Source organism: Dermochelys coriacea, chromosome 1 (assembly GCF_009764565.3).
Source record: "Dermochelys coriacea isolate rDerCor1 chromosome 1, rDerCor1.pri.v4, whole genome shotgun sequence".
Lineage (NCBI taxonomy): Eukaryota > Metazoa > Chordata > Testudines > Dermochelyidae > Dermochelys > Dermochelys coriacea.
This window is the reverse complement of record NC_050068.2, coordinates 252,777,129-252,799,963: the sequence shown is the minus strand read 5'-3', so window position 1 is coordinate 252,799,963 and position 22,835 is coordinate 252,777,129. Positions and strand designations below refer to the sequence as shown.

Sequence of the window (22,835 nt, the reverse complement as noted above, 5' to 3'; positions counted from 1 at the left end):
ATATCACCATATCATTTTGATTGAACCGATAAAGCATAATTAAAATTGTTTGGCTTATACAATTAGGAACAATATTTCACTTAAAATGCATAGTTTGAATTTGTAATATATTACAAATGTGTAGGTGGTGTTCCTACATTATGAGATTATGCTGGCAAAGTTGTGCTGACACAGCTATGCTGGTATAGTCTGTGTAGTGGGACACAGTTGAAGAGGTTTCCTTTCTCATTTCTGTTTTTATGTGGGGGCCCTGATAGTGATAGTTCATGTGGATGGCTCTTGTCTCTGTGTCAGAGAGTTGTTGCAGCAAGAGAGAGCAGTGAAGCACTTCTCTCTCAGCAGAAGGAAGATCAGTAATGAAAGAATATATATATTCTTATTTTAAAAGTAATGCTATTGCAAGTTCATTTTTCCTTATTTTTATTTAACTATCATATGCTGTTTAAAAATAAATTAACCAATTGCAGGGGGTGGGGATGGCAAAGAGTGTATCTTTATTTGTCTTCCTTGTGTTCAGGTTAAAGAAAATGAAATAACAATTCATGTTGCTACACTTTCTCCAAAATTTGTCTTTTGAGTAATAAATTGGGGCCTACTATGGAAGAGGAGAAATTTGTCTAATAAGGTAATTTTTAAATAATGATGCCTCACATGGTAATACAGGCTCTGATTCTGCAAGCATGAAAAAATGTGTTCATGTGAATAAGCCCTTCACTTCAAAAAGCCTTCTGCAGCAAACTTATGCCAAATATAGAAAAGGAGGCTGTAGCTAGCAGAATATGAGACAAAAGTTTTTTGCACAGTGAAAATTAGGGTGACCAGATAGCAAGTGTGAAAAATCAGGACTGGGTGGGGGATAATAGACACTATATAACGCAAAACCCTGAATATAAGGTCTGTCCCTATAAAGCTGGGACATCTGGTCAGCCTAGTCAAAATATGTTATTGTTAGGCAAACATTACAAAAGCAAATTGTCTGAACCACAGTGGGAACAATTCTGCAAACACTTTCATCATGTTTCATGTAAGTTGTCCCAGTGGCCAAGAGGCCATTCAGGCTAACAGCAGACTCTCAGAAGCATGCAAAGAGAATTTCAAATTTTGGGTCTGATTATCCACTGCCTTCATCTTGTACAGTCATTATATGGGTGCAAAGTGAGCATAGAATGCCAGCATTCTGATTCTGATAATGTGCACAGGGTAAATGACTACGAGGTGCAAGACAGAGGAGAAATAGGCCCTTTGAGTCTAACTGGGCTATTGACATCTTATGTTACATTCTCATGTTTTATTGTCTTTATCCAAACTTGTAAGAGGAATAAACTTTATAAAACAAGATACTGGAATATCTCTCCAGGACATACTGTATATTACTTGACCCCTAATTCTCCCAGACTGACCACCTCACAGTGTCAACACTCTATGCCCACTAGAAGCAAAGAAAAATACTAACTTCCCTATTCCTACTCCTTTTTACTTTATGTTGCATTAGTTTTCCTTTGGGGATTACTATTTGAGATTGTGCTGGTCACACCCTGACCTGATTACTGTTCTCAGTATTTGTATATTTAGGACTTGGAGACATCATGGGCTGACTTCCTGTCTGCAGTAAAAGAACAATGTGCCAATTTGTATTGATTTTAGTTGAATTTAGGGATGAATGTGGTCCATCCTTTGCAGTAAGGTGACTGTCCAGTCCTAGTCTAAGGTCTTTTTATTTTGTTGCAGGTGATTAATTAGTGGTTGGGGGCAGGTCTACAATATACAAAGCCAAAATTAGGGCTTCAGAATGGTCTCCAGTGGCTGTCCATGCCTCTGACTGTTGTAGCTATGCTGACCTAATCCCCAGCATAGACACAGCAATATCAATAGACAAATGTTTCATTGAAGTAGCTAATTTTGTTTGTGTAGGTGGTGTTCCTACATTATGAGATTATGCTGGCAAAGTTGTGCTGACACAGCTATGCTGGTATAGTCTGTGTAGTGGGACACAGCTGAAGAGATTTCCTTTCTCATTTCTGTTTTTATGTGGGGCTCCTGATAGTGATAGTTCATGTGGATGGTTCTTGTCTCTGTGTCAGAGAGTTGTTGCAGCAAGAGAGAGCAGTGTAGCACTTCTCTCTCAGCAGAAGGAAGATCAGTAATGAAAGCAAGTACCCATGTCTGGGAAATGCTCAATTATCAGCTTTTCTTTCCTCTTGCTTTGTCTTCTTTATGTTTGTGATCTTTTTTTTTTGTTTTGTTTCCTTATCTCTCCTTCAGAGGGTTGTAATAATGTACTAACCAGAATCCCTTATCACAATATCAACCTAAAGGAGAACAGAAGAGCAAAAGCTGAGAGTTTCCTTTGTCTGCTTCTTTTGGTGAAGGCCATATCTGGCCTTCATGTGTAACAAGAGGACTTCTGAGTCCCTAGGATATCAGAATGCTCCTACAAGGAAGATGAAAAACGTTTACTTAATAAATCTGACTGGGGAGGACACAGCACGAGTCCACCCACTGATGTAGGCCTTCACATCAAAGGTGGATTTTTTTTCTTTTGGTGTTTTGTTTTTACATAGGGAAAATAATGTGCATGGTCACTTTAAGAGAGGGAATTCTGGGAGTGACCTTGTATCTTGAAACCTCATAGGCTATGTCTACACTACTGCAGTAAGTTGACCTATGCTATGCAACTCCAGCTACATGAATAACGTAGTCAACGTACCATAGGTTGAATTATCGCGGGGTCTACATGTGGGGGGTCACTTATCTTACTCTTCTCGTCGGGGATAGAGTACAGGGGTTGACTGAAGAGTGATCTGCTGACGATTTGGTGGGTAATCACCAGACCTGCTAAATCGACCGCCGGTAGATCGATCTCAGAGTTTGGATCCCAGCTGTAGTGTAGATGTAGTCTTAAACTTGCATGAGAAATTCACTTAAGCTCAGATGGTCAGGAAGAAGAGACATCTGGAGAGGGCTCAGCAACTCTAGGTCATGCTGAGTGTCAAAAGTCATCTGGAACTGTATCTGAACAAGCTTGATTTTGATGTTTTACTTTATTAGAGGGGACTATGTTTCTTTTCTTTGTTTAAATAATTTGTTAATAAAGGTTCTGAGAACACTTTAAATCTTGCATCTGGAATTTTGAACTTCTTTCTCCCAAGTGCCCAAGCCCCCACTCCCCCTTCTCCACATAGTTTTTTACCTTTTTGTATTACATGTTGGTCTATTTCATGAGTAGTATTCATGAAACTTTTAAAATTCCACTCTATAGTTTTGAAGTCTACAGATGTGAATGAAAAATGCTATAAGAGCTAGGTATCATAATGGAGAAGGAGATTTTAAAGCAGTATCTAGATTTTTTTATGGAATAGTTTTACTTCTGTTACATATTGACATGATGCTTATATTTTAAGCTTCATACATTTGGTGATCAGTATGAGCAGGTGTGAGTGGAAGCCTGAGAAATACTAAGTTGGCTGAAAATAAATTACCTTAACATTGTTAATGTGGTTTTTGGCATTATGTCAAAAAGAGGCCTTAGGCAGTACATGGCATGATGGGAGGTCTGACTAACAATGAAAATATGAAGTTTATGTGTGTTCTAGTAGCTTTGTTCCCACACTTAGTGTTCCACTTGTTCTTACACAAAGAAATTAAACTGACACAGTTGAAGATAACATTTTATTGGAGGTCAGAAATCACTGCAAAGTTATTCTCTCTGTTTGAGTAGAACAAATCTGACTGCCATTACTTCAAACAAAACTCAGACTTGCTTCCAAGTCTTTTTGACTTGGAGAGAGACACTTTGTTCAGATGAGACTAAATTTGAGTTTAGACGTGAAGAGAAAGAAAGAAGATGTACAGTTCACATGAATACAAAAATGGAATTATCCAAGTATTTACAGTCATAGCAGCTGCATTAAATGAAACAGACATCAGAAGGCTGGAAGCAGTAGAGATGAGAGTTCATTGGAAGATGGCAAGTGTACAGTAGAATGATTCTAAGACACATGAAGAAGTTAGAAGAAAAGTAGGATGTGAAGTCAGGTTATGGGATTGACTACACTCAAAAATATTAGTGCATGCTGTAGAAGACAAACAGGTGATAGGAGGCCAAAGAAAATAATGCAAATATAACCAAGATCTGTTAGACCTAGAGGCTGACCACTGACTAGATGGCAGGACATGGTATGCAGGGCATGACCCCGCTGGGCTTGGAGGAACAAATCATGGAGAGGAATGAATGGCAATGTTGTACTGCTCCCCATGTCTGTAAAGATGCTTTGGGATGAGAAGAAGCTGGAGAAACAGTGCTTTGCTCTGGCACTGAAAAATGAACCCGTGTTTTCACCTTGACACTAAAAACCTCACTTATGATTTATTTATTTTATATTGCCTTTATTCAAATTCTCCTAAGCAGCTTTGGACTGCCTTCCAATACACTGCTGTGTAAAGTCCCTTTCTGTGCATGCTTCACTTGGTACGAATGATGGGTAAAAAAAACTAGAACTATTCTACTGAACTTCAGTGGAATCTCTGACCTGAATCATCTGTAATAAACCAGCAGATGGCACCTAAGTGCAAGCATCCAACTCTAGGAGGATCAATGGCTTAGAGCAGTGGTTCTCAACCAGGGGTACACTAGGGGCATGCAGAGGTCTTCCAGGGGATACATCAACTCATCTAGATCAGTGTTTCTAAACCTGGGGGTCACAGGATGGGCTTAGGGGGGTTGCAAGTGCAGGGTCGGCATTAGGGGGTGGCAAGCAGGGTAATTGCTTGGGGCCGCATGCCAGAGGGGCCCCTTGAAGCTAAATTACATGCTTCAGCCACAGGTGGCAGGGCTTGGGGTTGAGCCCTGGGCAGTGGGGCTCGAGCTTCAGACTCTTGAAAGTGGTACAGTAATCTGGAAAGGTTGAGAACCACTATCCTAGAGGGGCAAGAAGCCAGAAGATTCTAGGACAATTGGGAGGAGCTATCATGGTAGGAGTTTGTGCATGTGGGGGCCTCAGTGGAAAGGAAGAAAGACTGTTTCCCTGGATGCACATGAGCCCGGAGAATGGAACATGTGATGGACACTCCTGGATTTAGCCTGGTGCTGAGCACTTTTGTCTTAGACTTGTGTGTTCTAATGGAAGGTGAAAGCTGAGTAACTGAGGAGCAACGTACCCCCTCAGGCTGGAAATCCAGATTGAGTAGCCACTGGGCAGTTTATTACATTAGGCTAGTGCATCTCAGCTTTATATGCACCACTGGTGGGATAGAAGCCTCATCTGGGGGTAAAGGTTCCCAGAGGTGGGGGAAGAGATTGTTCTATTGTTTGTTTTTACTGTTTCACTGTTGCTGATGAATTCCCTTATATCCACATCCCCTTTAGGCCCATTGGTCTGTACCCATTTCCTTGCCAAATATTTGTTTATATAAATGGTCTCAGAACTCCTTTGTGTGCAACTGGGTTTTTGTGTCAGGGGCTTCTGGATCCACATAAGCAAAGGGGGTCTGTGCCCAACCCAGAGAGAAATGGGTGCAGGAAAGTAACCTTAGCACATCTAGCAGCACCAATGTCCAGTGCAGAGAAGCGGGGAGAGTTTGGTACAAATTGGTGGCAGTGGTGGGATTACGGGGGTTATCCCTCAACTGAGCTAAGTGGACGTCTGTGGTCCAGACCATAAGATGAAAGATAGACTGATTTCTTAATTGTAGATATGTTTTACGTGTGTGTTTGTCATTAGACATTTGAAAGGAAGAAAATGAGTGACGAAGAGGAACAGGTACCCCTTGGAAGGGTCAGATATGTCACCTCCATGTAGGATTCCACAGCTCATATTTAACCTGGCACTTTATAGTGCGGTGCAATAGCAGTCATTGGCATGATCAGTTTGAAATGGCAGCTGAGCTGAGTGGGTGATTTGAGTCTACTAAGCTGAAATTTCTGAGCCTATTGCTCATAGGGGAAGCCTATCAGAGACTTAGCAGTGAGGTTTGGCAAGATGATAAGCACCTACCAGATGCCCTCAAGTATTCTTTGGAGCTTGCAGTGGGATCCCTGCAGCTAATCGGAGCCCAGCAGGCTCAGATAAAAGGAGTTCAGGGCCTTAGCAGGTCAGTTCCTGGCCAGAAGCAGAGGGCCAAGGAAGGGACTCAGCTTTGGCCAAAGGAGCTTGAGGGATAACCAGAGTCTGGTTCTGGCTGCATTTGTTCAAGCTGAGATGAGAGAAAAGCTGAGAACTTTAACCCTAAGGTAAGGGATGATGATAAAGGGGCTGGATGGGAAGACGCCCAGGGAAACAGCAGCTGAGGATTGCAGTAAGTGGTACATGGCTGCTGCTGGAACTCGGAGTAGTGGGCAGGCTCAAGTTCTCCCACCAACCAGAGGTGAAGTGGTATAAATCCTGAGAAGGAGACCAAGCTTGTTTAGAAGCGTGAGCAAAGGACTGAATTTAAGGGGCCCTAAGTTGGGGCTGAAGACCATGGTGAGGGCAGACAGACAATTTTGTTGGACTTTTGTTACCCCAGAAGGGGTTCATTTTGATTTTGTGACCCGGCTGGAGGGCTGAGGCACTGAATACCCACCAAATGAGGTTGACAACTTATGGGGGCCCCAGGATCAGGAAAAGGACTGCAGTATCACTTGCAGCAGCAATAGGTGCTCAAGAGATGACTGTCCCCTGTTACAGAACCCTTATTCATTGTTAGAACAGTTTCTCTCAGCTTTGTGTTTGTAGTCTAGTTGTAGTCAGTAGTTATAATTAGTAAGTTTTAGTAATTTAAAAACAAAAAAGAGTTTTGATTTCATTGTTCCCTGTTTTAAGGTTCTGTTGCTGTCACAGAGGCATGCCTTGGTTACCAGGCTTCAAGCCATGTGCTTCCTGCTCAAAGTTTATGCCTGTGAGCAACCCACAGAACAGCTGTCATAAGTGCCTGGGCAAAGTGCACATGAAGGACTGGTGCCAGATATGCTGTGAATTCAAGCCAAGGATGCAAAAAGATAGGGAGGCTAAGCTGAAGTTCCTGCTAATTGAGGCGCTGCTGACACCATCCTCAGAGCCGTCCTGGTCTGATTCAGTGCAGAGTGCTGCTACTTCAGTCAAAAACACACCGCCAAGATTGTTGGAGTCCTGGCCTGTGCCTAGGAAGAAGCAAAAGTCTTCCAGAGAGGCTCCGACCAGGGGCAGCCTCTCCATGGTTGGTGGAAGGGAAGTCTTCTCCATCAGATACTGAGGTGGGATTATACATCTCTCAGTCTTGGAGCAGGACCTGCCAGTCCTCACATAGATCCTTCTCTGGTTACCCTCACAACTCCACAACAGGAACTATTATGGGAAGGTGGCCAGGAGATCACCGAGTTGCTGTCCCTTATCAGAGGCCTTTTGGAACCCTAGGGTTTCCCCCAGCTTCCAGATCCTCCCCTGGTCATGTCTACTTAGTGCCCTTGCCCAGGTTGAGTGAGTCCTAGCACTGAATCAACCCAGTTCTGTCCAGTACTGGGCCTGGTGCCAAGCATCAACAAGAGGCACTTGAGGAGCCAGAAGAGCATCCTATGGAAGAAGTTCAATCACTTCCAGACTTGGTTTCATCTTCATTCTCTCTGGACAAAGCAGTTTCCTTGGAGGCAACATCATCCCCTTCTGCCAACTACAAGACTTATCAGGAATTGTTACAGAGGGCAGCTTCGGACTTAGGCATTCAGGTCGAGGAGGTCAGAAAGACTTCTCATTGCCTGTGTGATGAATAGCAGCCTCATGCTGCACCTCCTTAACTTCTGTCACTGCTGTTTCAGTTTCCTGGGCCAAAGATCTACTCTCTGAGAATGCTAGGCATTTCTCTTTCCTAGTGAACGAGGACAGATTAGTAGCAAGAACTTCACTGCAGGCTGGGCTGGATGCAGCAGATTCAGCAGCTGGAACCATAGCTGCTGTGGTATCCATGCAGAGGTCCTCATGGCTGCAGTCTTCTGGCCTCCCCTATAAAGTCCAGAATATTATTCAGGACTTGCCTTTTGCAGGTCCTTCTCTTTTATCAGACCAGATAGTCAGTAAGCTCCATGGCATTAAGGACTCAAGGGTTACTTTGAAGTCGGGTTTGTACAGCCCTGCACTTGTGAGAAAGCACTATTGGCCTCAGCAGACACACTGTACTGCTTTTCTTTTTACTGTTATCCTGTTATACCAATAAAATAAAAACCAGCAGGATCTTATTAAAGGGGTAAGACAAAATCGTCACATTTATTGTGATTACAAAAAGAATCGTAGTAGGCAGTCAGTTATAGCTATAACATTTCATTCAGTTTCACATTCATTCACACGTTCGTTCATACACACACACACACACACACACAGATTCTGCAGTTGCTGTACAGTTACCAGTCCTAAATGTAGCTTGAGTTCGTGGCTTGGGTTCATAGCTTGTGGCGGCTAACTGGCCAGGAAAGCCGGGCATAAGGAAGAGTTGGATCTCTTTTTGGCATACACCTATGCCCTTCCATGTTGGCAGCAGAATGTTTCCTTTCAAAGTCTTCATCTCACCCAGCCTTTTTGTAGTCTTTAGTTTGAATCCAGAGTCTATAGGTCTTGCTGTGTCACGCTGCCTCTGGGTTCAGTGTGATTGATCACCCGTCAATTGCAGACATGACTTTCAGCCTAGGACCTGGCTTTGATGTTTCTTCAATTGTACTTTTGCTCTTTTCTTTTGAGGGTGGACTCCTCTTCCTTTGTCAGGGCTGTTGTCTGCCTCTTCAGCCGTTGGGTTTTTACACTTTATTTCATCAGGACAGGCTGGGGCTGGAGGTTGATTCCATCATCCATACATACCTCATTCACACATCTAAACTAATAAGATTACAGCAGGGTTTTGCAAAAATGAAGGTTGCAGCAAGCTTTTACAAAATGGAGTGAGCATTTTAAAATGGAGTTTGGGACAAGTTAAAATGGAGTTTGAGTTACAATATGGACAAGTGTAAGGAATGGCAAACAGTGAACAGAAGTTACAATATAGTGAATGACAAACAGTGAGCAGAAGTTACAATGTTGAAACAGTGTAAGTTTCAGCAATTTAAGCAATTGGATTGAAAGTGAAACTCAATTAGCCAGTTATTGGGGTAACCGGTTTTATGAATGAATATTATTTCATTCATAAAACTTTGCTTATGAAGTTATATTAATGAAGTGAACAATTAAAAACAATTTCATTGATCAGTTCTACAATCCCACTCTGCCTCCCCATCAAGACCTATCAAAAAAGAAAACTAGGGGTTATAGGCACAGGCCTCTCCCTCCTTTGACTCTGGCTCCAGCTCCTGGCCCTTCTAGATACCTTGGAAGTGTGAAGCAATCATTTTGATGGGTCAGTCGAGGACACCATACCAGTCTCCAGATTTCCAGACCCTATCTCCCCTGCCTTTGAAAACTGTCTTTCCCACTTCCTCTGTGCTTGATTCTGAATTACTACAGACCAATGGATCTTGAGCTCTGTAGAGGTGGGATATACCCTCCAATTTGTTTCTTTTTCTCCCTCACTCTCTCCCTATCCCTCTTCAGGGACCACTCTCACAAGCAGGACTTTCTCCAGGAGGTAGTCTTTCCTTCAGGCAGGTACCATGGAGGAGGTTCCACAGTGTCACAGAGAGAAGGGGTTTTACTCCTGCTATTTCCTAATCCTGAAAGCAAAGAGGAATCTCACACCAATTTTAGACCTGCGTCAACTCAACAAATTCTTAAAAAAGATAAAGTTCCGCATAGTCACCCTGGCTTCTATTGTTCTCTCCCTGGATCCTGGAGACTAGTATACCACCCTCGACTTAAAAGATGCCTACTTCCATGTCATGCTCACAGGAAGCACATCAGATTTCTTACAAATTGAAATCATTACCAGTTTACCATACCACCATTTGGCCCATCAGCAGCTCCCAAGGTTTTTATGAAAGTTCTACAAGTAGTAGCTGCCTTCCTCAAAAGATTGTGAATACAAGTTTATCCCTACCAGGATGACTGGCTTGTCAAGGGCTGATCCAGGGTGCAGGAACTGTTAAGTGTGTTTCTGATCCAGTCAACATTCAATTATCTGGGACTGTTAGTCAACACAAAGAAGTCTCTCCTGTCTACAGTCCAGAGAACAGAGTTGATAGTGGCTGTAGTGGACTCCTCTCAAGCCAGAACTTTTCTTCCAGACTTGAGTTTTCAGTCAATATGATCAGTTGTTGTAGATCTCAAAGCAAGCAGGGAGAAACTCCACTCTTCTCTGCTCTGTCAAGAGGCAACTCTGCTTTGGGAGATCTGCATTGCCAATTTGATAGATCGATAAGCTTCTTACCTACTGGGGTTCAAAACAATCTGGCAGAATACCTGAGCAGATCATTTACGAATCACCAGAGTGGTCTCTTCATCCCAATGTTGTCAGATGTGGACATCTTCCAATGGTGGGAATCTGCCCAGGCAGACCTATTTGTGACAAGGATCATCAGAAACCATCAGCATTTCTTTTCTCTGTGAGGTTACAGCCCGTGTTCCCTGTTAGATGTATTCTTACTACCATCGTAGGTCAGGTTCCCTTTGCTTTCTCACCAATCCCAGTCATTCAAAAAGTATTACTGAAAATAAGATGGGATCAGGCCAGAGTCATACTCAAAGCCCCAGTATGGGCTTGTTAGTGTTGTAGGAGCAGCAGTGATCTGTATGCTCTGTATGACTATGCTATGTATAACATGTATGCTCAAAAGGTCTGTTACACTTCCCTCCTCCCCTTTAGTCTCCTCTCCCTCTTTGAATACCTGTGAAGTGGCTTTTGCCCTCCCCCTCCTTCCTGGAATGCTTGTGGGATGAATGGGCTGGTTGAACAGCTGGAAGATCAGAAGAGCTCCCAGCTAGACAAGGTGTCTGGGACTCTAATTAGGCAGCACTCACACACCCAATGCATGGACACTGCATGGACACTGGCTGAGGTGGAGTGTGACCAACCAGACACAGCCAATTCATCTCTAATCGTAGGCCATGACACTCTGATTAGGCAGCGCTCACACAGCCAATACATGGACGCTGGCCGAGGTGGAGTGTGACCAACCAGACGTAGCCAAGTCATCTCTAGTTGCAGGGGGGTCACACTCACACTCGCATACTCACTCTCTCAGGACAGGCACGGCACTGGAGATGTCAGGATCCTTCAAAGTAAGTGTCCCACAGCGCAGCGATGGATGGTGCGATAAAGGTAAGTCTTCCCGAGGCATGATGGAATGCAACATGGTGTACCACTGGCCAGGCGGTCCAGTCGAAGGGCCTTCACAGGAGGTACAAGCTTGTGAGTGCACTCCTGAGCACATGGCCCCTTCCCCTTTTAAGGACCTGCTCCTCATGGCCTGCGACTAGAGATGACTTGGCCACGTCAGGTTGGTCACACTCCATACAGATCACTGCTGCTCCTACAACAGTTAGCATTGTTTCTCCACTCTCCTGGTGCTTTCATTGAAACCTCCAGTTTCTCTTCTAGACTTGGACCTTATCTCCCAAGATCATGGTCTGCAATATTTTCATTTAATGGATGCTCCTTGGCTAGATATTAGGGAGCAATCTTGCTTGAAAGATGTTCAAGAGATCCTGCTAAATAATAGAAAGCCATCTACTAGGGCTACTTACCTTTCTAAATGGAGACTTTTTCCATCTGGTTGTGCCTTTCTGGAGTATAATCTTCCCGTTCTTCAATTCAACACATACTAAATTACTTATTGTACCGGAAACAGCAAGGATTGGCTGTTACTTCTATCAAGGTACATCTAGCAGCTATTTCAGCTTTCCACCCTAAGGTGGATAATTAGTCAAGACAATCGAAGTGAGTGGAATGAGCTACTCCCCTATATTACGATGTTCTTTTGGAGCAATGTCCAGTAATCTGGGAGCTATACATTCTATGTGGTGTTATTTGGGCAGGAGACCTGCCTGCTAATTGAACTTGTATCTGGGATAGATGTATCAGAAGAGTTTGGCAATCCATCTGAGTATGTCCTACAGGTAGCCAGGTGCTTGAGTTCTGTGAGCCAGACTGTTAAGAGGCATCAGGGTAGAGTCACACAAAGACAGAAGGAATACTATGATCTTAAGATCACCAGACAGATGTCTGAGCCTGGAGAGTTGGTGTGGGTGTGAGAACAGACTAGAAGGAAGGGGCAGTGTCAAGTTTATTCATCTGTTTACAGTCATCAGAAAACTATATGGGGTGCTATATAAGCTGTGGTGAGAGTTGGGAGGACAATCTTTTGTGGTTCATCACAACCATCTGAAGCCCTCTGTGAATTCACGGCATAAGGACACTGATCATACACAGGAGCACTGGGTGAGATACTCTTGGGGGTCCCCTATTACAGCCCCGGCAATTCCAACGTGCAACCCCAAGGAATGTTCCTGAGTCAGAAAGCCTAGGGTGGGTACCCTGGCTCAGTGAAGATAGGGATAATGAGGGCGCACAAAGGCTCAAGGTGGTTTCAGGCCAGGGCTCAGCAGGAAAGCATTCCTGAGACTCACCCCGCCACCCTCGCCTCCAGTCTCAGAACTGCAGAGCAGGCTGCCCAAGTGGCTTAAAGAGTATTTGAAGTAGCTTCAGCCGGATTGGGTGGGGTGGGGTCGGGGAGAGCAGGAGGAAAGGACAGATGCATTCTCTTAAAAGCAGGGGTAATGTAATAAATCAGCAGATGGCACCTCAGTGCACGTAGCCAAGTGCTGGAGGATCAATGGCCTAGAGGGGCAAGATGTGGGAGGATTCCAGGACAGTTAGGAGGAGTTGGGGGTGTATGTGAGAGTGCCATCTTGGCAGGAGTGTGGGCATGGGGGCCTTGTTGAAAGGAAGGACTGTTTCCCTAGATGTAGCTGTATGTGAACATGGGAAACAGGACATGTGATGGGCACTGCTAGACTGGGCCTGATGGTGCGCACTTATACTTGTGTATGTCCTGATGGAAGGGGAATGCTGAGTAGCCAAGAAGCAACATACTCCACCACGCTAGAGGTCCAGATTGAGCAGCACTGGAGCTGCTACCACAACTGGCTAGCACATCTCAGTTTTATGTGCACCACTGGTGGGAATAGGTTTTGTGCCCCTCTGGAGGTGGGGGAAGGAATTATTCCAGGGTTATTTTACTGTTTTACTGTAGCTGTTGAATTCCCTTAAGTCTCCCATCCCCTTTCAGCTCATTGGTCTGTACCCATATCCTACCCTAATATTCTTTTATATAGAGAGATAAGACAGGTGAGGTAGTATCTTTTATTGGACCACCTTCTGTTGGTGAGAGAGACAAGCTTTTGAACCACAGGGGTCAGAAAGTCCTGAAGAAGAGCTCTGCATAGCTCAAAAGCTTGTCTTTCTCACCAACAGATGTTGGTCTAATAAAAGCTATTACCTCACCCACCTTGTCTCTCTAATATCCTTGGATGGACACAGCTACAACTACACTGCATGCATTCTTTTATAGAAACAGTCTCTGAACTCCAGTGTGTGCAGTTGGATTTTTGAGTCTGGGCTTCCAGACCAAGGTAACCAAAGGGGAGTGGGGTGGTCTATGCCTGACCTGAACAAAAATAGGTGCAGGCCTGACACCTTAGGATGGTGTTTCTCAACCCTTTTGGGCTGGTACACCTTTGGACTTTAAAAAAAAAAAATTGCGACCCCCAAATTAAAAATTTGCAAACCTCAACCTTAAGCTCCGGGCTCCCACAACCCTCTGAGGCTTGGAGCTTCCACTTAAGATCGTCACGACCCCCAGGTTGTGAAGCACTGCTTGAGGACATCTACCACTACACATCCCTGGCTTCTGGTTGCGCAAAGCATTCTCTTTGCTCAGCTAGTTTTGGGAACGCCCTGCTTGTCTCTGGAGTCTGGCCCATTGCACGGGACGGGGCTGCCCGGGGGAGTGCCTTTACCCAACTCTCCTTAAGGGCTTGGAGAGACCTGAAGCCAAACCACTTGTGGATCATGTGCCGACCTGAGCGAGGACAGCAGCGACGCGAGCCCTCTTCGGCAGCAGCCTTCCCTCGCTGCCCCCGCCGCTGGCCCCCGCCAGTCGCTGGCGGTGCGACGCGTGCATCTCCTAGGGCTAGGTTGCACCAGCAGCTGCCTGCTCGCTCGCCCGCTGATCCCGCCCCCTGGAAAGTCAGGGCGGGGCTCGAGAAAGTGACTTCAGCCGGCCGCGGCTACGGCGGGGCGAGGGGGTGGCGGCGGCAGCACCAGAGCCCAGGAGTCGCTGGCCACTCGGGGGCGGCAGCACCGGGCATGGCGGCGGCGGCGGCGCGTTCCCTGCTGGGCGCAAGGCGGATGCGGGTCGCGGGGCGCGCTGCCGCCGGGCTCTGCGGCTGCAGCGCCTTCAGAGCGAGCCCCCACTGCACGGCGGCCCCCCAGCCGCCGCCGCCGCCGCCGCCGCCGCCCCCTGCGCCCTCCCGGGACATGAGGAGCTACCTGTGGGCGCGCTACAAGGAGGCCAAGAGAGTGACCAAGGGTGAGTGCCGCGCAGAGCCCCCGGGACTGGGGCTTCCGCCGGCATCAGTGTCATGCTGGGGCCAGGGGGCACCCCCCCTTCTCGGGCACGTGGGCAGCAGCTGCCGCAGGGCACCGCTCTGCCGCCGCCTCTGCTGCCCAGCCGACGGGCCAGGCGGCGCTGGGTGAGTCAGGGGCCCTTCAGTTATAGTCTCTTGCCAAAGTACATCCCAGGCTCTGGGGTGCACAGCGGTAGCCAGACGGGGGGCTTCATTAACCTGGGTAGCGCACCCCACCACCATGAATGCCCTTGGGGAGCAGGGAGGAGGACCTTGAGTCCTTATACAAAAGCTTCCCCCAAATCTCCCCATTCAGCAAACTGTCTGCAGCTTGGTGCCAACCTGGAAAGGGTGAAGGAAAGGCCTGACTGCCGCCTGCTAGCATTTGGGCTGCGGGTCAGTGGCAGCCGAGCCTGATCTCATAAAACTAGCTGCTTCAGAAGTTGCTTTAGGGGTGCCAACTGTGAAGTGGATGCTTCCCCAACAGGAAATAGAATGAGTCAGTTAAAGGCCAAAACGTTTCACTCAAAATAAAATTTGTGCTTTATCCTTCCTAGAGATACCAGCACTAGGTGGTATTATGTTTGCTATATAAGACAGAAGGAAAATAAAGTTTCCACAAGATAGTAGGTTTAGGTGGCAAATTGAAGGTAAACTGAGTCCATGTTGAGCTTTTCTATCAAGCATACCTATTAAAAATGCATTTTGTTTTTATCATTTGGTGAAGCTGCTTTTTCTGTCTTTGTAGTTGCCAAATGATGCCTTACACCATGGTGATTGTAACTAGTTGCAGATGGCTAAAATATAAATCTGCATGATGAGGTGACTGAAGTCTGTTATGCAGCTCCTCAAATACAGTATTTTTAGTACGACTATGATTTATGTGGTTGTCTTTGTCTTCATGAAAACTACAGTAACCTCCTTTCACAATCATCTGTTAAGAGACTACATTAAAACTGATAATAGTGTCTGAAGACTGAACTATCAACAAATGTTGGAATCATATGATCGGGGCAGCATCTGTATTTTTCAGACCACAAATACTGAAGTAACGGGGGAACCATTCTAATTAAATCTTTGAGCTAGAAGCTATTACCTTTAAATAATTTAAAACTATTTTGAAAGAAAATGTTTTACTATGGTGTAGCTCAGAACTTTTTCAAATTAAACAAGTAAGAAAAGCAAGGAGTTAATTTAATGTGTGTGTGTGTGTGTGTGTGTGTGTGGTCTTTTTGTTTGAGGCCCCTTTTGCAAAGGGGTCATGTTCCAAAAGTGTAGAGTGAAGTGACCTTTTAGTTGGTTCTATTTTGGCTACAAGTCCAATTAATTAATTACTATTTAACCCCAAGACTGCTGCAGAGGAATGTCCCCACTTCTGGTAAATAACTCTGAGGTCCTGAAGCAAGGAATCAAAAGCTGATGATGAGTAGGCTTGTGTGGAGTAACTTCAGGCAGTTTTCTGAAAATGAGGGAACAAGGCTTCGTTGGGTTGGTCACTAAGAGCAGAGGTTCTCACAAAATTTTTGATGGCCCCAGAGTGCGGCCACCAACTCTTGCTCTGACAATTTCCCCTAAAATACTTAATTAGCTGTTGGAAAAACAAGTAAATACGCATATAAACACATCCAAGCACCGACCTGTCTCTCTGTCCCTGCCTCTCACTGGCTGCCGGTGAAGTCCCAGGCTCCCTGTGCCCTGGCTGTAGGGGAGCCGCTCAGGGGAGCCTATCGGGGACTGAATGCTACAGCTACCTCCACTGACAAGAGCTGCCTCAGGCATTGCACACGCTGGTCCCACGTGTCTCCAAAGGTGCTGCCCAGAGCATCCAAGGAGGCTGTGCGGTACAGGGCGCCAATCCCTGCTGGCAGCACCAGCACAAACATCAAGGTGCATCTTGCTGCCTTTGGTAACAAGTATTCAGGAGCAACAGCTGAGTACTGCAGGGTTGCTGCTTTCTGCAAGGGGAGACTGAGTGTAAGTGTAAGAGTCTCAGAGCCCGAGTCAGCTGAGTTGGGCTTTTAGGGCTAAGATTGCAGAGCTATAAAATTGCAGTGTAGATGTTTGGGCCTAGGCTCTGACCCCATATGAAGTCTCTGAGCCCGAGCCCCGGCCCAAACCTGAACACCTACACTGCATTTTATACTCTGCAAGCTTGAGTCACCTGACCTGGGCTAGTCATGGCTTTGCTGTTGCTTTTTTTTATTGCACTGCAGATGTACCCTTAGCCTCTCTGTGCCTCAGTTCCCCATCTGTAAAATGGGAATAATACTGTTCCTTAGCATGCCTGTGTGAGGTAGGAAAATGCGTTAAAGATTGTGAAGCTTTTTGAGATCTACTGATGAAAAGCACTATATAAAAGCTACATATTTTTATTATTTAACAGCCTAGCTAAGTTGCTGGATGAGAATTTGAAGGTCCAGTAACCTCAATCACCCATGGACATTATCATTACAGAAAAGCATACTCTCTGAAGCGTCTTACGATTATAAAATGTTGATAGTGACTAAAAGTTGTTACTATCTGACAGCTGTTTGGCCTGTGTGAAATTATTTTGGTGGGCTCAGTCCATTTCCCTCTGCCTACGCTATCATTGGGGGAGTGGAAGAGGGTGGGGAGGTAGAGCATTACCAAGGTGCACATGTCTGCAGCTTCATTGGATAAGCCAAGGACTGAATGGGGTCTGGCGACTGAAGTTGACTTTGTTCCTCAGTATCAGGGCTCAGGCATATTGAGAGAAAGCTATGAGGAAGCTTGCCCTCTGCTACCTATGGCATAATCATTCTGGATAATACTTCAGTCTCCCATCTTTCAGAAGTGCTAAAATCACACACACAAATGTATCATTACTGGCACTTTCGCCATATATGAGAGAGTTCAAAGGATAATACAGGATTTTTTTGGGTGGGGAAATGTAGAGGTCATGCAAACATACATGCCACATACTGTCTGGATTTTTTTTTTTTTTCTGCTCTTTTGGCACTCCTTATCCAGGTTGGTTGCAAATCCCACCCAAAAATATTTTAAGAGGCATTGTCTGACAGTGCTCCCGAGGAGGTCTGGCCTACGTTAGGGGAATGAGGTCTGTAAATACTTGGATGGGAATATAGAGGCAGAGGGAAAGTATTTTCAGGATCACTTGGGGATTGAGGTTGTTTGTTATAGGCCATCTGACACTTAGTTTTTATTTCACTGTTCAGTCAGGACTGATTAGTCATCTTACGTTAAGTCATTTTGGCCTAAGTAATATGTGGCTTGGGGTATGTCAGCCAGACAAAGTAGTTAATATCTAAAACCTGTTTATAATAGCTCGGTTTACAGCTTTCAGGCAACCATGAAATATCTATAAAATGAACTCTGGGTAAAAACACTGAGGAAAAACAGAAATAACTGTGGCATGTTGAATGCATCGTTGCTGAGAGAAAGAGGTCTTGTCACGCTCTCGGGCTAGGAAATTAGGGATTAATGGCACAATATCAATGTTTACTTAATCGTTGTTTTGGGAAGAATAATTCTGTTATCTTTACCTGCCTGAGTTGGAATTTAAATGGTGCAAGTGTTAGCTGTTACCATTCAAGATAGAGATCTTGGAGTCATTGTGGATAGTTCCCTGAAAACATCTACTCAGTGTACAGCAGCAGTCAAAAAAGCAAACGGAACGTTGGGAATCATTAAGAAAGATAATAAGACAGAAAATATCATATTGCCTCTATTTAAATCTATGGTACGCCCACATCTTGAATACTGCGTAGAGATGTGGTTACCCCATCTCAAAAAATATATATTGGTATTGGAAAAGGTTCAGAAAAGGGTAACAAAAATGATTAGGGGTATGGAACGGCTTCCATATGAGGAGAGATTAATAAGACTGGGACTTTTCAGCTTGAAAAAGAGATGAATAAGGGGGCGGGGATATGATAGACATGATAAAATCATGACTGGTGTGGAGACAGTAAATAAGTGTTTACTCCTTTTCATAACACAAGAACTAGGGTGCCACCAAATACAATTAATAAGCAGCAGGTTTAAAACAAACAAAAGGAAACTTTTTTTTCACACCACACAGTCAACCTGTGGAACTCCTTGCTGAAGGATGTTGTGAAGACCAAGACTATAACAGGGTTCAAAAAAGAACTAGATAAATTCATGAAGGATAGATCCATCAATGGCTATTAGCCAGGATGGGCGGGGATCATGTCCCTAGCCTCCATCTGCCAGAAGCTGGGAATGGGCGACGGGATGGATCACTAGATGATTACCTGTTCTGTTCATGCCCTCTTGGGCACCTGACATTGGCCACTGTTGGAAGACAGGATACTGGACTGGATGGACCTTTGATCTGACCCAGTATGGCTGGTCTAATGTTCTTATGTAATTGTACTGTTAAAAGGGTAAATACACAGTCATTTCTGAAGCCCAATATGGATTTCAGACCGTGGGCCATTTCTTGTGGTGTTTTATCTATCCTACACTTGATTAATCTTGTTTGATTTTTCTGCTGAATCTTTTGTGCTTCTATGCATACCTGATGTGCTTGAAACCAAAGTTAAAACAGTTAATGCACAGCAGATGAACTAGTAATGGTGAGGAAAGAAGTGCAGATTAAAGGAGAGGATACTGGTGGTAAAAGCAAAACAAAATGAAAACATATTTATAGAAGTGTCAAAAATGCACGTATTGTGTCGGAAACAGGGATTTCTGTCAAGTATCCTGAAACAAATCTTTTTCTTCAAAAGTCGTGGCAGGAGTAAATGTGTGTGTATTTAATATTATGGGTAGTCAAACATTTTAATAAAATTATAGACAGAAATTTTCTTTTTACCAGGTTGAGATTTAACATAAGAATGGTCATACTGAGTCAGACCACTGGTCTACCTAGATCAGTATCCTGTCCTCCAACAGTTGCCAGTGCCAGATGCTTCAGAGGGAATGAATAGGACAGGGCAATTATCAAGTTATCCATCCCCTATTGTCCAGTCCCAGCTTCTGGCAGTCGGAAGCTTAGGGACACCCAGAGCACGGGGTTGTGTCCCTGACCAGTTTGGCTCATAGCCGTTGATGGACCTATTCTCCATGAACTTACCTAATTCTTTTTTGAGCCCAGTTATACTTTTGGCCTTCACAACATCCCCTGGCAATGGGTTCCACTGGTTCAAGTACATAAAAGGTTCTTAAAAGAAAGAGAACAATTTTTCTCCCTCCTCAACTTCTGAGGATAGGACAAGAAGCAATAGGCTTAAATTGCAGCAAGGGAGGTTTAGGTTGGACATTAGGAAAAACTTCCTGTCAGGGTGATTAAGCACTGGAGTAAATTGCCTAGGGAGGTTGTGGAATCTCCAACACTGGAGATTTTTAAGAGCAGGTTAGACAAACACCTGTCAGGGATGGTCTAGATCAGTGGTCTTCAACATTTTTTATGCACAAGATCACTTTTTGAACTTAAGTGCAACTCAGGATCTACCCCACCCCTTCCCTGAGGCCCTGCCCCGTTCACTCCAGCCCCCCCTCCCTCGGTCACTCGCTCTCTTCCACCCTCACTCACTTTCACCATACTGGGGCAGGAGGTTGGGGTGTTGGAGGGGGTGCAGCCTCTGGGCTGGGGCCGAGGGGTTCAGAGTGTGGGAGGGGGCTCCGGGCTGGGGCGGGGGTTGGGGGTGCAGGATAGGGTGAGTGGTGCAAGCTCTGGGAGGAAATTTGGGTGCAGGAGAGGGCTTCAGGGCGGAGTGTTGGAGTGCAGGAGGGGGTGCAGGCTCTGGGAGGGGGTTCAGAAGTGGGACAGAGTTTAGGGAGCAGGAGGGGGCTCAGGGCTGGGGTAGGGGGTTGGGCTATGGGCTCCCACTGGGTGGTGCTTACAGTGGGCGGCTCCCAGTCGGCAGTGCAGCGGGGCTAAGGCATGCTCCCTGCCTGTCCCAGCTCTGTGCTGCTCCCAGAAGCGGCCACCAGGTTCCTGCTCCCCCTGGCAGAGGGAGGGTGCAGGGGGTCTCCAGGCACTACCCCTCCCTGCAGGCATCGCCCCCACAGCTCCCATTGGCCACATTTCCCCTTTCCCAGCCAATAGGAGCTGCGGGGACAGTACCTGCAGGCAGGAGCAGTGCGCAGAGACCTCCTCCTCCCCCCCACTTCCCCCAGGGGCCACAGAGACATGCTGGCAGATTCTGGGAGCAGTGCGTGGCCAGGGCAGGCAGGGAGCCTGCCTTAGCCCCACTGTGCCACTGGATTTTTAGTGGCCAGAGATTACCTTCGACTGTCAGAGGCTCCAGAATGGACCACTTGTTCGCTATATACTGGTTGGTGATTCCTGGTCTAGATAATACTTAGTCCTGCCATGAGTGCAGGGGACTGGACTAGATGACCTCTTGAGGTCCCTTCCAGTTCTATGATTGTGTGTTGTTTGGAGAGGTACTTAAGTTTGTTTTAAACTTGCTACCTATTAATTTAATTGGATTTTGTGTTATGGGAAGGTGTAAATAACACTTTCCTATTTACTTTCTCTACACCATTCATGATTTAATAGACTTCTATCATATCCCTCCTTAGTTATCTTCTTTTTTTTTTTTTTAAGATGAATAGTCCCAATCTTTTAAATCTCTCCTCATGTGAAGCTGTTCCATACCCTTAATCATTTTTTGTTGACTTTTTCTGTACCTTTTCCAATTCTAATATATCTTTTTTTTGAGATGGGGTGATCGGAACTGCACACAGTATTCAAGGTGTGGATGTACCATCGATTTATATAATGGTATTATGATAGCTATTTTCTCTCCATTATCTAACCCTTTCCTAATTGTTCCTAACTTTAACTTTTTTGATTACTACTACACATTGAATAGATGTTTTCAGAGAACCATCCCTGATGACTCCCCCAAAAAAAAAAGCTTTAAGACCCTAACACTTTGGAAAAAATAATCCAACAATATATACAATGTGCATTACTTTGCACTTATAAACGTTGAATTTCATCTGTTGTTTTGTTGCCCAGTCACCCAGGTTTGTGAGATCTTTGTAACTCTTTGCAGTCAGCTTTGGACTTAACTGTTTTGAGTAATTTTGTATTGTCTGCAAACTTTGCCACCTCACTATTTACCCCTTTTTCCAGATCACCTATGAATATGTTGTACAGCACATAATCCAGAACAGATCTTTCTGGACCCCCCCATATTTATCTCTTTCTGTTGTGAAAACTGGACCCTTTATTTCTACCTTTTTGTTTTTGTATTTTTTAACTAGTTACTGATCCATGAGAGGACCTTCCCATGACTGCTTACTTTGCTTTAAGAGCCTTTGGTGTGGGACCTTGTCAAAGGCTTTCTGAAAGTCCAAGTACGCTATATCCAGTGAATCACCCTTGCCCACATGTTTCTTGACCTCCTCAAGAATTCTAATAGATAGGTGAGACATGGTTTTCCCTTTACAAAAGCAGTTTTGACTCTTCTCCAACATATCACATTCATATATTTGTCTGATAATTCTGTTCACTACTATAGTTTCAAACAATTGGCTTAGTACTGAAGTTAGATTTACTGGCCTGGAAATGCCAGAATCACCTCTAGAACCTCTAAAAAATCAGCATTACATTAGCTATCCCCCAGTCATCTGGTGCAGAATCTGAGTTAAGCAGTAGGTTATGCACCACAGTTAACAGTTCTGCAATTTCATATTTGAGTTCCTTCAGAACTCTTGTGTGAATACCATCTGGTCCTGATGACTTTATTATTTTGTTCCAAAGCTGCTTCTATAGATACCTCTATCTGGGCCAGTTCCTCAGATTTGTCACCTAAAAAGAATGGCTCAGGTGTGGGAATCTCCCTAATATCCTCTGCAGTGAAGATCAATGCAAAGAATTCACTGAGCTTCTCTGCAGTGGTCCTGTCTTCCTTGAGTGCTCCTTTAGTACCTTGATCGTCTAGTGGCCCTGCTGATTGTTTGGCGGGTTTCCTGCTTCTGATGTGCCTACGTTTTTTTTTGCTATTAGTTTGTATGTCTTTTTCTTTCTTTGTTGGCCTGCCTGATTATATTTGATTTCCCAGAGTTTATGCTCCTTCCTGTTTTCCTCAGTGGGATTTTTACTTGCAGTTTTTAAAGGATGCCTTTATGCCTCTAACCACTTCTTTTATTGCAGTATTTAGCAATGGGGGCATTTTTTTTTTGGTCCTTACTTTAAAAAATAAAAATTGGGGTATACATTTGAGCCTCTGTTATGGTGTTTTAAAATCGTTTCCATGCAGCTTGCAGGCATTTCACTCTTGTGACTGTTCCTTTTAATCTTCATTTAACTAGCTTTTTTATTTTTGTGCGGTTCTTTTTTTTTTTTTTTTTTTTAAGTTAAAAGCTACTATGGTAGGT

At 44.8% G+C, this 22,835-nt stretch overlaps 1 protein-coding gene across 1 annotated transcript in view; it reads left to right on the top strand.

Annotated features, from left to right (window-relative positions):
• Positions 1-13,732: 13,732 nt before the first annotated feature.
• Positions 13,733-22,835, top strand: part of NT5DC3 (5'-nucleotidase domain containing 3) — a 30,192-nt gene continuing 21,089 nt past the window's right edge. Inside the window, exon 1 of the mRNA XM_043519379.1 lies at positions 13,733-14,458. Coding sequence (XP_043375314.1) covers positions 13,939-14,458 — 520 coding nt within the window. The 5' untranslated portion in view covers positions 13,733-13,938. The remainder of the gene's footprint in view (positions 14,459-22,835) is intronic.